This window comes from Cebus imitator, unplaced genomic scaffold (assembly GCF_001604975.1).
Source record: "Cebus imitator isolate Cc_AM_T3 unplaced genomic scaffold, Cebus_imitator-1.0 Scaffold228, whole genome shotgun sequence".
Classification (NCBI taxonomy): Eukaryota; Metazoa; Chordata; class Mammalia; order Primates; family Cebidae; genus Cebus; species Cebus imitator.
Genome location: NW_016107543.1, coordinates 3,005,134 through 3,021,855, shown reverse-complemented (window position 1 = coordinate 3,021,855; position 16,722 = coordinate 3,005,134). Strand labels below are relative to the sequence as shown.

General features: G+C 56.2%; 1 protein-coding gene across 1 annotated transcript in view; it reads right to left on the bottom strand.

The window, feature by feature from the left end:
• Positions 1-16,634, bottom strand: part of THRA (thyroid hormone receptor alpha) — a 31,003-nt gene extending 14,369 nt beyond the window's left edge. Inside the window, exons 1-4 of the mRNA XM_017497118.2 lie at positions 16,437-16,634; positions 4,475-4,827; positions 2,039-2,106; positions 1,371-1,471 (exon numbers count right to left, since the gene is read on the bottom strand). Of these exons, the coding sequence (XP_017352607.1) occupies positions 1,371-1,471; positions 2,039-2,106; positions 4,475-4,527 (222 nt within the window). The 5' untranslated portion in view covers positions 4,528-4,827; positions 16,437-16,634. The remainder of the gene's footprint in view (positions 1-1,370; positions 1,472-2,038; positions 2,107-4,474; positions 4,828-16,436) is intronic.
• Positions 16,635-16,722: the final 88 nt, after the last annotated feature.

Sequence of the window (16,722 nt, the reverse complement as noted above, 5' to 3'; positions counted from 1 at the left end):
GGGTTTCACCATGTTAGCCAGGATAGTTTCCATCTCTTGACCTCATGATTCTCCCACTTTGGCCTCTCAAAGTACTGGGATTACAAGTGTGAGCCACTACACCCAGCCTGTTTTATTTATTTATTTATTGAGATGGAGTTTCACTCTTGTTGCCCAGATTGGAGTGCAATGGTACAATCTCAGCTTACTGCAACCTCCATCTCCCAGGTTCAAGCAATTCTGCTTTGGCCTCCCGAGTAGCTGGGAATACAGGCAAGCACCACCACGCCCAGCTAATTTTATATTTTTAGTAGAGATGGGGTTTTTCCATGTTGGTCATGCTGGTCTCGAACTCCAGACCTCTGGTGATCCACCCGCCTTGGCCTCCCAAAGTGCTGGGATTACAGGTGTGAGCCACCACACCCAGCAATAGGGAGAGTTAATTTTTATGTTTTATTATTTTATTTTGAGACAGAGTCTTGCTCTGTCACCTAGGCTGGAGCGCAGTAGCACCATCACAGTTCACTGCAGCCTTGACTATCTGGGTTCAAGCAATCCTCCCACCTCATCCTCCTGAGTAGCTGGTTCTATAGGCATCTGCCACCACACCCAGCTAATTTCTTTAATTTTTATTTTGTAGAGACAGAGTCTTGCTGTGTTGCCCAGGCTGGTCTCAAACTCCTGGGATCAAGGGATGCTCCCACCTTGACCTCCCTCCCAAAGGAATGAGACTTTAGGCATGAGCCACAGCACCCAGTGTTACTGTTTTAAACACTTCAAGTGAATTATCCCATTTAATCCTCCCAACAATGCTATAAGGTAGATGGAATGATTATCCTTATTTTATAGATGAAGGAACTGAGGCTAAGAAAAGCTAGGCAATTTTCCTATGAGTGGCAGAGGAGGGATTATGAATGAGCAAATGAATGAATCAGTAGCAGAAGAGAAAGTGGTCTAGCGCAGTGGCTCACTCCTATAATCCCAGCACTTTGGGAGGCTAAGGCAGGTGGATCACCTGAGGTCAAGAGTTCGAGATCAACCTGGCCAACATGGTGAAACCCTGTTTCTATCAATAGGGGAAAAAAAAGCCAGGAGCAGTGGTGCATGCCTGTGGTCCCAGCTACTTGGGAGGCTGAGGTAGGGGAATCGCTTGAACCTGGGAGGTGGAGGTGGCCGTGAGCTGAGATCATGCCACTGCACTTCAGTCTGGGTGACAAGAGTGAGACTCCATTTCAAAAAAAAAAAAAAAAAGTGATGACCTAACAGGTGGGCTTTAGGTGACATATTGACATATTTATAGAGTTTGTCTGTCGTGCCAGGTTCTGAGAGACTTAAAGGGAGTAAGATGCGGGCTCAGGTGGCAGGGGAGGGGCAGGAGGTGGCTTCCATACCTTGCAGCCCTCACAAGTGATACAGCGGTAGTGATAACCAGTTGCCTTGTCCCCACACACGACACACTGCTCGTCTTTGTCCAGGTAACTAGGGATATACCCTGGGAGGAAGGAAAGGATGGAGGAAGGCAGGCATGGCTTGCAGTCCCAGCAGAGAGGCCCTCACACTTTTCCCCTTCCCTCAACTTTTTGTTTTTGGCCCCTCTCCTAGCCCAGCCTCCCTGGTGGAATCCTAGAGAGACACTGGGGGTGAACATGTCCATCCTCTGCTCTAGAGTATGAAGAATCTCAGTTCTTCTGTCTGCCCATTCAGGGCTTTCTTCTTGCTCTATCTACAAGGCAGAGGATGGTGGGGAGGGAAAAATAAATGTCAGCAGGTCACTGGGGAGGGGACAGCCCCTCAGTGCCTCAGCTCAGGCCCTGATTCCGGTGGGGCCTCAGATGAGGGTGTTAGAGAAAGAGGAAGAGGCCTTCATGACCTAATATACCTTCAAAAGCGGGGTACATCCCCCATCACCTTTCTCACCCCAGACAAGGCCATCCCAAGCCCTCTAGGAGGCTCCCCGCAGGGAACACAGGAGCTGCTGGGACACATCCAGGTCCAGAGGGGGCGTGGCCAGGTTTGGTGGGGTCGGGTGTAGAGAAGGGGCACGCACGGCCAGCCTCACCTGACATGCTGGTTTTCAGGGAACATTGGCCGTTCTTTCTTTTTCGCTTTCCATCTGGTGACCTGGCACTGGATGGGGGCAAAGTGGGCAGAATCACAGAGCAGTCTTTGGGCAGCCCCTTTCTCCTCTGAGAGGCTTATACAATCCCCCCCAGGCCTGATTCTTTCCATTTTGCATCCTCATTCTACCTCCCTCGACCCCCCTGAGTCAGCTGACAATGCTTAAAAGGGTCCAGCTATCTGGAAGCTGCAGGAGAGAAAGATAAGGGGCTTGGCTGCAGCACAAACATGCTCTGGAGCCCCGACACACACACACACACACACGTTCACCCGCCAGAAGACCCGAAGCAGACCTGAAGCTCCCATCATCCACGGGACATCCTCATCTTGCAGTACATGACAAATATGCTGGAAGAATTCTCAGGATATGCTTAGAGCTACATAACCTTTAGAACACACACATACATATGCAACATAACACTGGCGCAGATGAATAACTGTGCAGCCTTTGCCATAAACCCAAGTATGGTAAGTATGCGCCAGGGCTGACAGATCTGTGCAATTTCCAGGGCATTCTTAATGTGCTATACGACCTCCAGGATATGCCCATGTGTTACGCAGCCCTCTGCACAGGCACCTCATGAACCCACCCCCATTCCTCCAGTGTGCACGTGTTGCTTGAGTTCCAGGTCATACACACGCTAAGTAACCCACAGCAATGGAACACTGGAGCCACCCTCTGCACAGCCTACATTTAACGGAGCAGCAAGCTGAGGCCCCACTTGTGCCTGGCGACACCATGAGCTGGAGTCAGCCATGCCTGAGCCCCTCTGTGCAAAGTATTATCAGCAACCCTCAGCCACTGCACATATATGTTGCCAGCTCTCCACACACGTTACATAACCTCGGCGCACACAGGTTATGTAAGCTGTCTACATGCATGCAAGGATTGCATAACCTCTGCACCCACCCTGCCTGTGGCATGTTGCAGGCCCCTTCCTCCTGGAGCCGGATACGACTCCCAACACACTGACACAGTGACCTTGGCCAGGGTCACAGTCACAGACAGCCCTGTGCTCCACGCCCCCTGGGGATTACTCCTGTCTAGTTCCTACGAGGCTGGAAGGTCAGGTCTCCCTCCCGTTTTCCAGAAGGTTGGCTGCAGGGGAACTTAGGCCACCTAGGCCCCAGTCGAGCTGGTGGCGTCTTCAGCAGTTACCACTTGACTCACAGCCTCTGAGTGCAGTCCTAGAGATAGCCACAAGGTGGCGCACAGACATGGGGGAGGGGAGGGTGATGGGGGAGGGGCTGCAGTCTTAGGGGACTGGGGACTGGCATTTCTGCTTTTCTCCAAGCCTTAGGAGCAGACTCTTCCAGACCCACGGAAGCCTAAGCAGGGACATACAGGGGCTGCAAGTGACAGCCACACAGCAACAGGACAGATCGTCCTCAGAGTCCTTCCCGGGATAAGGCTTTGGGGCAGGAGGGCTACCCCATGCCCTGCCCAGCTGTGAGCTCCATCTACTTCCTCTACCCTCCAGGGACCCAGTTGTGGGCCTTAGGGCTTTGCCTGGCCAGGCTTTGGCTTCCTGGCTCAGGATCTGATCTCCTAGGCAACAGCCAGCCACACTGCTCCCCGGAGCACCCCCACCCCCACTCTCTCCCTGGCCATAGGCACAGGCTGTACCCAGCTCCCAGGGCACCGTGCCAACTGGGACAGAGCTCTGTGCCACTTGGAGCTGATGGAAAAGGCAGAGACCCTCTGGGCTCCTCAAGGGCAATGCAGATCATAGGTAACCACTCCTAGATGTATGTGCAGGGCTGAAACTTCACCCACGTGGAAGCAAAACCGTCATGGTTGGCATGCACTTCCACTTTCTGGGAGGAGCCCCATCGCACTGCCCGCCCTTGATCATGAACAAGGAAGAGCTTGTGGGGCTCCTAATAGATTCCAAATATAAGCGTGGGCTGTGACCAATAGTTACTGGTGCATGTGCCCTGAAATGTCATATTATGTGAACTGCAGCTTGCGGACAACACACTTATGGTCAGATGGTAAACGGGCTGGTAGGGAGAGGAAGAAAATGGCAAGGTTGTTTGGATCCCACAGGCTCAAGGTGAGGGCAGCCATGGTGGAGGAGACATGGGGGGCACCTGAGACTACCCAGCTGTTTAGGGAGGGGCCCCTTACATGCTCCCTGTAATCACTCTGCTCTGTATCACTTCCACTTCAAAATGGGCATCTCTCAATCCAAGTGCCTAATTCCCTGTCACATCGGAACATGACCTCATCTGCCAGACAGAGGTAGGCAGAAGGCTTGCTGGCCTCATGTCCATCCCGCAGAGGTGCTTAAAGATGGTGCCTAAAGGAGAGCTCAGCCAGGTGCCCATGCCTGCTGCTTAGGAGTTGGCACAACTTAGTTGCTGAACCCATTACCTGTTCTCCTCTGGGTCTGACCCACACTCCACCTTGCTTGGCTTCTGTTCCATTCACTTCAATTCCATCCAGGATGCCCTCCAGCACGCCAAGAGACTGGGGTGGGCACACTGGCCCCCCCGGCACACCCACAGGCCACCCACCCCCTGCCACCCAGGCCCTAGGGCACAGCACCCATGATACCCGCCTCAGCACTTGGCCTTTCACACCATGCCCTGCGCCCCAAAGTGGGGGGCGGGCGGTGAGAGGGGCCAGGGAGTGGCAGGTGGGAGGGCTGGGGGCAAGCTGGGTATGTGGGTCCTGGGCTGTGGGCTGGGGGAGTAGCTTCGGAGTCTTGTCCTGTTCAGAGATCCCTGTGGAGAGAAGAGAGAGGCAGGGGTAAGAAGGTGTCACAGTGGGAGGGTGGGTAGGATCCCTTTGGTGGCAACATTGGAGGTTCTGGGGGCCCAGAACAAGACAGCAGTGGGCAGGAAGGGCCGGCACAGAGAGGGGACCAGGAAAACCCCTTGGATCACAGGTACAGCAGGAGAGGTTGGAGATCCACCTCCTAAGCCCCAGACGTAGGATGAAATGGAGAGAGAGAATGAGATCATTCATGTACTAGGTAACATGTCTCAATCTTCATATCCAGACAAATGCCTGGCTCTTAATGAGCAGCTTTTTATTTTTATTTATTTATTTTTTTTGAGACAGAGTCTTGCTCTGTCATTCAGGCTGGAGTGAGTGTGCAGTGGTGTGATCTCGGCTCACTGCAGCCTCTGCCTCCCAGTTCAAGCAATTCTCCTGCCTCAGCCTCTATAGCTGGGATTGCAGATGCACGCCATCATGCCCGGCTAGTTTTTGTATTTTTAGTAGAGATGGGGTTTCACCATGTTCATCAGGCCGGTCTTGAACTCCTGACTTTGTGATCCACTAGCCTCGGCCTCCCAAAGTGCTGGGATTACAGATGTGAGCCACCGCGCCTGGCCAATGAGCATCTATTAAACATGAGCTATTGTTACCACTCCTCTAGTCAAGTTTTCCCAAAATTCCTCTGTATTACAGGGGTAAGAGGGGACCAGAGACAAGCAGTTTTTAGCACAGGCAGGGGGTACCTGTGAAGGAAGGGTGGGACACAGGGCGGCACGCAGCGAGCTTGAATGCCCATCTTAGTGCCTTCACAGAGAGACATGTTGAAAGCCGTGGGAATTGACCTCCCATGCTGCCGGTCAAGTTATGACCCCCAACTCTGGCTCCTCAGGGACTCCAGAGCTTCCCATACAAGGTCTCGAATCCCACTTCCCAGGAGGAGGATCAGACTTCTCAGTTGGTTTAGCTGAGCTGCTATTGACCAAGATGGCAAGGGGGAAAGGAAAGGAAACTAACACATGTTAACTAGAGAGATAATATGTGCCCTCCAAAGTGGATACAAGAACTTCACAGATGGGGAAACTGAGTCTCAGAAAGCTTGATCATTCACTCAAGTTCACACAGCTAGTAAGCAGGTGGCTGTGGGATACACCTGACAGCCTGGCCCTAATGCTCACTTTGTTCTGCTACCTAGAGTCCAGGGCAGTGCCAAGCTGGATCCACCATTCCCACCAAACTGCAGCTCTGACCTGGGTTGCAGACCTGTGGCTTACTGTCCGTGTGTACACATGCAGGTGTGGCAGGTAGAAGGGAGACAAAGGGTACAGCTCCCTAACATATGACCTCAACCTCTGTCACATGGCTACTGCATAGGAGACCTCACCCCTCGGCCCCCTGGCCCCACCCCCAGGAGCCGATAAGGAGCCAGGGTAGCAAGAGAAGGGAATGATAAGTCACAGGACTGGGCAGAGCTGGCAGCAGGATGGGGCCTTCGCACCCAGGCAAACCGACAGTGCAGGGAACATGGACAATGCACAGAAAAGTGGCCCGTGATGCCTCGGATACCCACCCCAGACCAGGACTGGGCACTGGGGGCTGGACAGGAGACTGGGGTGGGGGGGCGTGAGCAGGGAGCCTTAGCCCAGGGAACCGTCAAGAAAGTAGGTCAAGTTTTTCTTGGCTTGTGGAGAAATTCCTGTTATAAATTTATAATGGCGTAGCCAGCCCTAAGGGGTGGAGGTGGGGGAGGAGAAGGGGTGGGTGGGGAAGCCCAGGGGCTGGGCACTGGGGCCTCATGCTCTCAGCCAGACAGTGAGAGGCAGGGGGCAAGGGCTACTGCAGGGGTGGGGATGGACACTACAGGACGGTCCTCTGACTCCATGTCCATGAGTGCCTAGTGAGGCTGCCTGCATCTGTCTGTCTGTGTCTGAATGTCTCTCTCTGGGTCTGGGTGTCTCTGTTCTCCCCACCCCAGGCTGTGCCTCGGTGCTTGGCACACCCTGGCTGCGGTGCTGCCCCTGCCTGTCTCCTGCCCTCTTGGCACACTGCCACCACTTGTTTACAGAAGCTGGAAAAATCCACTCGCCAGCCGGAGGCCCAAGTGCCCCCGGGGAGGGGAGGAGGCAGAAACAGGAGTGGGCATGCTGAGAGAGGGGCAGCCTCGGGGAGCAGACCCTGAGAGCAGCTGAGGAGGACCAGTGTGTGCAGGCACAGGCACTGGCCGCTGTGGGCTGGGCAGGGAACACCAGTGGCAGCCATATGGCATGAGCAGCTCCTGCCCCAGGCCAGGGCTCCTGAGGGCCTCCCCCATAGGCCCCCGCCACTTACCAGTTGCTACATTGCAGACTTGGGGCAGTGCCAACCTAAGCCACCATGTTTATTTCTCCTTCCCTCTCCCCTGCCCAGCCTTAACTCCAAATGTGTCTGAGCATTGCCAAGGGCCTGCACGTGCCCGCTGGGGGGAGGGGCAGGCTCGCTCTCTGCCCCACCCCTCTGCTGGACTGAATGGTGCCCCGGTGCTGCTCGGTACTGCCCAGGCTACAGTCAGCCCCCGGTATTGGGCAGAGGAGCAATGTGCTGTCTTAGCTGCTAGGGCACCCTTATCGGGTACCCAGCAAGAGGCTGGAACCCCTGGGGACTCCTTGACATCTCTCCAGGGATGCTCTTGGGCCTCTGGAGTGATGCAGAGGCGAGGCAGAGGGCCCAGCACTCGAGGAGACACATACCACGTGAGCCTATGCTAGCTGCGGCAGAAAAAGGTCAGTGGATAAGGGGCCTGGGACACGGGTACCCACCCTCTCTCCCCTCCTCCAGAGTCCAGTTTAATGCCCCAAACTCCTTCCCGGCACCCCTTCGGTGCAGGTGCGGGAGGCTCCGCCCCCAAGGAGGCCGAGGGGGCGGAGCTACGGGGTTCTGCACCCTGGCTGGACAGCAGGACAGCAACACCCACCTGTCGACTGGCCTGGCCACCCACTCCCTCCTGGTGAGATAAGAGCTGCCGGGTGGCAGTGTGGGCAAGGTGCCCGTGGAGGGGAAGCATTTCATTAAGCTTAAGTGCTTCTGCCACGGGGGGACAGGGACACGGGGCCAATGCGGCATCCACGGGCGCCAAGCCAGATTCCCACTGCCTGGCGGTCCCGCTCTGTAGTCCTATGAATCTGAGGACACCCCCAAAGGACTCCTGCGGCTGCCAGAGGGGAGTTTCTGTTCCTAGGATCTAGCCCCCAATACTACCTCAATTAACCCTCCTGCGTATCTGCTCTGGGCTTTGGCCTCACCTTTCTGGGGCCCCTGAACTTCGTCCTTAGTGCTCTGAAGACAGCCCAGCCCTCCTTGCCAGCCACAGAGACACATACACATAGGGGGGCTGAGAAAAGGATGTAAAAAGGAGGGGTGGGGGGAAGAGAGAAGGAGGGAGGGGGGGAAGAACAAAGAGATGGGACAGGGCTGGGGTAGAGCTAGGGGTGACAAGGCAGAAGAGGGAGAGGAAGAAAGGGGAGCCAGAGATGGGGGATGGGGAGAAGGGGTGAGGTAGAAAGGACAGATACAGGGAGGAAAGACACACGAAGGAGGGGAGACAAAGAGAAAGGTAACAAAGAAAGATGGGTGGGGGGGCTTCGTACCCTGCCTAAGTCCCACCCCATGCAGGCGGGGGGGAGGGGGGAGTAGGAATGGTTTCCACGGTGACAGCTGGTTCTTGGTGGCCTGGCATGTGGGCTATTAATAGTGCTGTGGGTAGGTTCACACCTCCCTCTCCCCTTCCCCTCTGCCTGCTGCTAGGGTGGGGGGAGATCTCTCCCCCACCGCCCACTCCTGATCACCCAGCCTCCCACCATGGGAGCCAGGAAGGGTGATGCCAAGGGGCCGGGGCAGCCACTGTAGCCCAGACACACAAATGGGCATGCATGGGCACAGGCGTCTGTGGGCAGCACTGCCCCCATGCCAGCATGGGCACCACAGGCAGCCACCCACACTGAAGGGCCCTGGGGGTCTGTGGTGGCAGCAGCACTGCAGCAGTGACACTTGCCTCTGCGTTGAGGGCAGAGGCCTCTCCAGGGCCAGGACCCTCTCTCCTTTCCCACACCCCCTGTTCTATTCTCAGGTGTGGATTGAGCAGGGCTGCCCCACCCAACTCTGTTATCCTAGTGCCAGGAAGGAGAGGAGGAGTGAAGGCGGGAAGGAAGGTACTATTTGGCAGGTGTGATATGGAGAGGAGTACACACAGACTCAGGGCACCAGCCTGGCGGGCATGGGGAGATGGGAGGAGGGGAGGCGGCACCCCTGGGTGAGCTCTCTCTCGCTGGGCCCCCAGGAGACAGGTTCTGGAGCTGGGGGGCCATGAGTCATCACCTAGCCACTGTGGGGCCTTAGAAGCTAGAGAATGGGAGATGGGGTGGGGATCCTCATAAGTGGGAGACTGGTTACTTAAACAAAGGCTCCTCCCTACCCCCCCAAAAGAATATAACAGGAAACCCCCCTGCAGGTCAAAGACAGAAAGACATAAACAGCAGCCTTGACTTGGGCCAGATGCCCAGTATTAACATCAAAGACTGTGCTTCCCACCCGGCTCCCCCATAGCCTCACCCACCTGCTGCTCTCCTCTCCCTCCTCCTCCCCGGGCCAGCTCCAGTCGGGCATCAAGGTGGGTGCCCAGGTCTGGAGGTCTCCTCCCAGGTCACACCTATCCCCCATGACCACCAGTGCTGGAGAACTCAGCCCCTCCTTATCAGCCCAACTCCCCTCAGGAATGGAGGCAGGAGATCCAAGTAGCCAAGAAAGCAGAAGCAGGAGCACCCCCAAGCTGGGCACGGCACATTCTCCCCACCCTCCCCCCAGCAGCCAGCGGGTAATTGGAGCTGGGAGCTGGGGCAGCTGAATGCTGGAGGCACGAATGTCACGGGGCCAAGGCACTTGCTGCAGATGGCACCATGGGCACAAGGCTTGGGGTCCTCCCGCCTCACTCCCTCCTCTAAGGCAGTAGAGGAAGTTGCCTGCATGCCCTGGGGAGCATGGCCCAGGAGAGGGGGGAATGGTGGAGGGGGAAAGAAAGGCAGGGATGTCCACCCAGGCGCCCCAGAGGCAGGAACTAGCCCCTACCCAAGCAGAACTGGCAGAGGCAAAGAGAGAGACAGAGACAGAGAGACAGGGAGAGAAAGGGAGGAGGGAGGGAATAGGGAAGGAGGGAGGAACGGGAAGGGAGGAGAGAAAGACTGAGAGTGTGTGTGAGAGAGAGAGGGAGGGAGAGAGGGAGGGAAAGAGGGGGAGGGGGAAAGAGAGAGAGAGGGAGAGGGAGAGGGAAGAGGGAGGGAGGGAGGAAGGGGGAAGGGAGAGAGAGAGGGAGAGGGAGGGAGAGAGAGAGGGAGAGGGAGGGAGAGAGCGCGCGTGAATGCAGCTGAGTCTCCGGCACACACACGGACACGTGCAGACACACACACTCACTCCGCATGCGCAGAGCCACAGGGCTCTGGGTACCGTTCCAGGAGATATTCAGAGCCCTCCCCAGCCCACACATGCACAAAAACACTCTCACATGGATGCGTGCACAACACACCCACTCACTGATGTGTACAAAAATGCCGAAAGACACCAAAGCCTAGGTTCCCCTGTTCCCCCACCTCCATGCCTGGTAAAAGAGAAAAAGAAACAGGCAGCTGGGGCTCTGGGAGCCAAGAGTGGATCTCTTCCTTAGAAGAGGAAGAGAAGAGGAGGAAGAGGTGGGCCAGGGGCTTGGTCCAAACATTCTGCCCTTGGCCACTGCTGAGGGGCATGGCTGTGCCTTTGGTACCAACCCTTAACCCCCACCCCAAAACAGGGAAGGGTAGTATTTCCTGGGTACCGGTAACACCCATCTTGCTTCCCTTGTCTACCCAGCAAACTTGTGACCCTTGCTATGACCCCAGCTTTGGCCTGCCAAGTGACACCAAGGTGGAACTACATGTGCCCCCACCACACACCAGTTCCAGATGATTCAGTGAGAGACTGAGAGCTGTCTCTGGTTCCAGGTGGCATGTGTATGCCCCACTCCGGCAAGGGCCAGGCCCTGGGAAGAAAGGAGAAGCCACAGGCATTGCTCACCATGCCAGGGGGCAACATGCATTGAACACAGGGGTCATCCCACCTTGTATTACGTGCCCTCACCCTGAGTGAGACAGGAACCATTCTCTCTAGATAATGCAAATCCAGGCCCAAAGTCATACAACTAGTGAATGTCAAAGCCAGGTCTCCCAACTCCCAGCCAGTGCTCTTCCCACCATGGTCATGCTTGCCTCCCTCCCTAAGGATGCAAAAATCCTCCGAAGTCCCCTAGACACCTTTGCAGCCATGAGAACCGGAGTTGGTTTTTTGTTGTTTTTTTTTTGAGACAGAGTTTCGTTCTTGTTGCCCAGGCTGGAATCCAATGGCTCGATCTTGGCTCACTGCAACCTCCGCCTTCAGGGTTCAAGCAATTCTCCTGCCTCAGCCTCCCAAGTAGCTGGGATTACAAGGATGCACCACCACATCTGGCTAATTTTGTATTTTTTAGTAGAGACGGGATTTCTCCATGTTGGTCAGGCTGGTCTCAAACTCCCGACCTCAGGTGATCTGCCGTCCTGGGCCTCCCAAAGTGCTGGGATTACAGGCGTGAGCCACCATGCCCAGCTGGTTTTTTTTTTTTTTTTTTTTTTTTTAAGAGGATGTGGTAGTGGGGTCTCATTCACTCTGTTGTTCAGGCTGGAGTGCAGTGGCACAATCACAGCTCACTGCAGCCTTAACCTTCTAGGCTTAAGCGATCCTCTGGCCTCAGCCACCCAAGTAGCTGGTAACGTAGGCACACGCCACCATGCCTGGCTAATTTTTTAGTTTTTTTTTAGAGATGGGATCTCACTAGGTTGACTAGCTGATCGTGAACTGCTGGGCTCAAGTGATCCTCCTGCCTTGGCCTCCCAAAGTATTGGGATTACAAGTGTGAGCCACATCGCCCAGCCAAGAACTAGAGTTGAGACTGGTTCCCACTCCAAAGGGTCCCGTCACCCCTACAGGGTATCCTCCTGTTGTCCCTGCTTCACTTTGAAGGGCATGGCTAAATAAAAGGGGTTTGGAGAGGGGATCCTGATCACCAGATTCTCAAGGGGAAAGAGGCAACCCAGGACAAAGGGTGGATCTCAAGGTGCTGTGCCCACCAAAATGAGTGCCTCAGTTTCTCTCTGCCACCACCTTTCACATTAAGGCCCACTCCGTGGAGGGGAGGGGAATCTGCTGTTTATCTGCCAGGGCTGGGTCCTGGTTGATCAATGCTGGGACCTCAGGAGGGAGGAAGGCCACTGCCTGCTCTTTGAGCCCATACATAAGAAAGAGAGGGGATGGCTTTCCTTGTTCTCTCTCCCCCACCCCTGGAGCTCAGACTCTGACAGAGATGCAGTGATGCCCAAAGATTTATGCACATGTCCCTAGCTGAAGGGGTGTGTCCCAGGCTGAGGGGCCAAGAGATCCTTGTAAGCTGAAGGGTGAGGGGCAAAGGAGGGTGGGGCAGAGGGGCCCTTCTTTAGCATCTTTCCCATACACTCCAGGTTGCAAAAATTTGTCTGGGAGGAAAAGATTACAAGAGGGTGAGAAAGCTGGAAATTGGAGACCCACTGTCTCAGGCCCCAGTCTGACTGATGTCTAGGAGAGTCAATTCTCCATCAAGCTTCTCTAAGAAATCTGGGAGACCCCAGGCCCCACAGCCTTCCTTCTTTCTTTGTTTTTTGTTTTTTTTTTTCTTTTTTTTTTTTTTAGACAGAGTCTCACTCTGTCACCCAGGCTGGAGTGCAATGGTGTGGTCTTGGCTCACTGCAATCTCTGCCTCCCAGGTTCAGGCAATTCTCTGGCCTCTGCCTCCTGAGTAGCTGGGACTACAGGTGCATGCCACCACACCCAGCTAATTTTTTTTTTTTTTTCAGTAGAGATAGGGTTTCACTATGTTGGCCAGGCTGGTCTTGAACTCCTGAACTTGTGATCCGCCCACCTTGGCCTCCCACAGTACTGGGATTATAGCCGTGAGCCACCACACCCGGCCTCAGGCCCACAGCTTTCTTCATCCATCACAACAGTTCACACAATACAGTTTGTTATGAACTAGGTACTTTTTAAAGCATTTTTCCTCAAAAAAAGCTAAATGAGGTAGATATGATCATCCCCAATTTACAGATAAGGCAACGGGGGAAGTTCAATGGCTTGCTCACAGTCTCACATCCAGTGAGCAAGAGCTGGGATTCAGACCCAGGCATTCCATCATCATCAACATCATCACCATCATCCCTGTTCCTAACTGTGATGGCATATCACCTGCTTGAGGGATAATGCCTTGTTCTTTCATTCAGCCACGTGTTCCCTGAGACCAAGCTTTGGTCTTTGCCCTCGGTCTTTGCCCCGAGGGCTCTCTGTCAGTGCCTCCACCTCCAAATAGGCCAAGGCTGGGGGGGAACATGGCCAGAAGTGCTTGGTGCCCCCGCGCCCTGTGCCTCCTACCCCAGTTCCTCCTCCTCAAATGCCCTCTCCGGAAGAGGTTCCCCTTCTAGGCTGGAACCTGCACTCATGGGTGGGAGGGCCTCGCTCAGCCCACACTTAGTCTGGACAGCTGTGCCCTCAGAACCAGGCCGTGAGGCTGGGAAAAGAGGACACAGCTGTTGGGCATCTCTGAGGTGGGCCTCAGCTGCCAGGGGTGTGGAGAAAGGCCATTGTGAGCCCCGCCACGGACCCAACTCAGGAGGGTCCTGCCAGCTCCTGCCATTGCCCATGGGGCGGTTCTTTTCCAGCTTGGGCCAGTGTCTGGGGAGCCTCTTCACTGGCTTGTTTAGGAGCTGCTAGCTGGCTGCAGCCTGCACCTTGAGGGCGCCCACAGAACTGGTGCCCCAGGCTGGGTCTGGCTGCCCGAGGGGTCAGCAAGGGCAGTGGCTATCCCCCCTCTCTTCCCCCATTCCCAGCCCCTAAAACTTGCTGGCCACAGCTGCAGCACTAAGGAAGTGCAGGAAGTCCTGAGCAGCCAGCTGAGCCCCCCCCACCCCCCACCCCAACCTCAAGCTGACCCCAGAGGCTGCCTGGTGGTGGGGGGGGGGCAGAGGGGTGGAGCTTGGGTATTAACAACTGGAAAAGTATGAAGAACATCACTGCTAGTCCCCAGCTCTGAGACAAGGACAGGGGTAGATGGGGGTAGCGACAGGGTGAGAGAGTTACAGACTGGCAGAGAAACAAGGAGAGAGAGAGAGAGAGAGAGAGAGGGAGTCAGACACCGCAAGACAGACCAACAGAAAGAGAGAGAGAGTTAGAGAGAAATTCCAAGTCAAAAATACACATCACTCATGCAGACACTCGCCAGCCGATGGCCTCTTAAGGAAAGCTTCCAAGTTTGGGCAGGAGGGTCCAGGTGGCAAGAGGGGCAGCCAGACTCAAGGTGGGATGCAGGAACGCAGCTGGGGGTGACTGAGTGTTCCCAGGAAAGGCCCAGGCAAATGACCCACAGCAGGGGCAGTTTGACATCCCTGAGCTTTTAGGGTAGGGAGGAGTGCAGCTCTCCCCTCCCCCAGCAGTCAAGAGAATCCCAGCTTCTTGAAGTCACTGGACACTGCTTTGAGCCCAATGCTCGGCCCTCTGGAACCCCCCTGCACCTACCATCTTTGCTCTTGTTTCTCTGACGCTCCAAAAGAAAATAAAAGGAAAAAAAAAAGCCCATTCCCACATAGCGGCTGAGCCTAGAGGAAGAAGGCAGGAAGAAGCTGAAAGGGAAAAGTCTGTGATTGTGTGCATCTAGGTGTGTGCTTGGCTGCACAGGCTACAGTGGTGTGCATCTAGTGTTATGTGGACACGGCTGTTCATGTGGACCTGGGCCTCGTGAGCTCGTTCTGTACCTGAGTTCAGGGGCCCATGTGCAAACGAATGCACCTGTGTCTGCAGGTTCCACAGCCAATCAACTAACAAGTAGTTACAAAGCAGCTGTTGTGCTAGGCTCTGGGTGCGATCCAGAGCTCTTCAAATGATTCTCCCAGGTCTCCAAGAGCTCACTGTCTAGTAGGGCTGGTATGTCAAGCGACAGAGACCAAAAACATGTCATCGGGAATGCATGCTTTGCACCATTACGCAGGAACACCTTTTCATACAGCCAAAGTTAATTTTCTTGGGAGCAAGGGTTTTCTTGTCTACAGAACCTCAGAGCTCCACAGTAAGAGTCCAGGAAAATACTTGTTGCTAAGTTGTGTATACATGTGTTGATGTGTAACTGTGTTTGCATCTGACTGAGTGACAGCTACTGTCAAGGCACGCAATGATGACTGTGTGACTGGGCTTATGTGAGCACGTGTGTGCCTGTGAGTGACAGGGTCTTTTGTAATTGTGCGGCTGTGTGCAATTGCTCTATGTGCATGCATGCATGTGACAGTGACTTTTTCTGTGTGGGTGACAGCAACTCCTCCTTGCCCGTGTGTGACAGCCTCTCCGTGTGACCCTGTGCGTGGGTATGTGCCATGGGTCGGTCCCCATGCTCTTGGTCTCCCGTGGGTATGTCCCACCCCTCTGAGCTCCACGGTGCAGTAGCAGCCTGCCTCTTCCCTTGTCCCCATGTGGGTGTGTCCAGCAGCTCCTGTCCTTGAGTCCGCCTGGGTGTCCCTGTGTGTGCATGTGGCTGTCTGTGTGGACGTATCTCTGTGTCTGCGTGTCACTTTTGCTTTCCCCCCATCTTGGACAACAGCCCCCTTCATCCCCTCCCCCTCCTGGAGACGAAGCCAGCACTGAGGGGCAGGCTCCCATCTCACTGGCTTTCCTTCGTGTTCCCCACCCCCACCCCTGGACCGATGGCTCTTTCAATTGCCCCTGTCATTCCCCCCAGGCCTTTCTTTCACGCTGGGCAAGGGAGGGCCTCAGATGGAGAAGGGGCACCAGAGACACGTTGCAAGGGGAGGGAAAAAGGTGGGGTACACACACACAGGTCCATTTCTCCCTCTCCTCCCCAGCCAGCAACTCTCCTAATCATCTAGGCACCGTCAAGTGCACCCCCTCCACACACACATTCCCCCCCAGCAGCCGCGTTTTTGCAATTAGAGTGTTGCAACCAGACAGCCATGCTCAACTGGAAGGCGGGTGAAAGGGGGGGCACTTCCCTCTCCCCGGACCCATCCAAGCCCACCCCCGCCGCCGCACTCATACTGCCCTCCGCTGCTGGAGGCAGCTTTGCAAAGGCCACTCGGCCTCAAAGGCTAGGGGTGGGGGCTGGGGGGGGCAGGCCTCCGACGCACCGTAAACAAACCGCGGCGCGGCGGGCGGGGGAGCTCCGGCGGCCGGCAACGGGGCCCGGCCCGGGAATGCGCAGCAGACTGGCCGGACAGAGGCCGGGCGGGACGTCGAGGGGGAGGCCCAGACGCCATCTCCGCCTGCAAACCCCTGGGCCCACCGACCTCCTGGCAACACCTCTCTTCCCCAGGGCGTCAGTTGCAAGCTCCTGGGCTCGTGACAGGGTCACTGGGGCGCCGGGAAAGACTGAGGCTGACAGCGGGTACCCCCTGGGCGACCCCGGCCCGCCTGGGAGCTGGCCACGGAGCCCCGCGGCTTTGCATAATCAATCGCAAGGCATTTGCATATTAATGCCCCCTCGCTCCCTCCTCCTTACCTCGGCGTGGCGCGCTGGACCGGGCTGGGCAGCGACGCGGGGGTCTCAGCGCCCCGTGCCGTGGGCGTCCATGGGGGGCCGGTGGGGCCCGGGCCGCCCGCCTCCTGCGCCCGGGTGTGAGTGCGAGTGAGCGCGGGGGGGGCGGGGGGCGAGTGTGGCGGCCCCGCGGCTCCTCCGGCAGAGGCGGCGGCCGCTCTGGCTCCTCCCTCCCCCGCCCCGCTCCGGCTGGGGCTCGGGCTCGGCGCGCCCGGCCGGCTCGCGGCTGCTCCCTGCAGGCCGCCTCGCC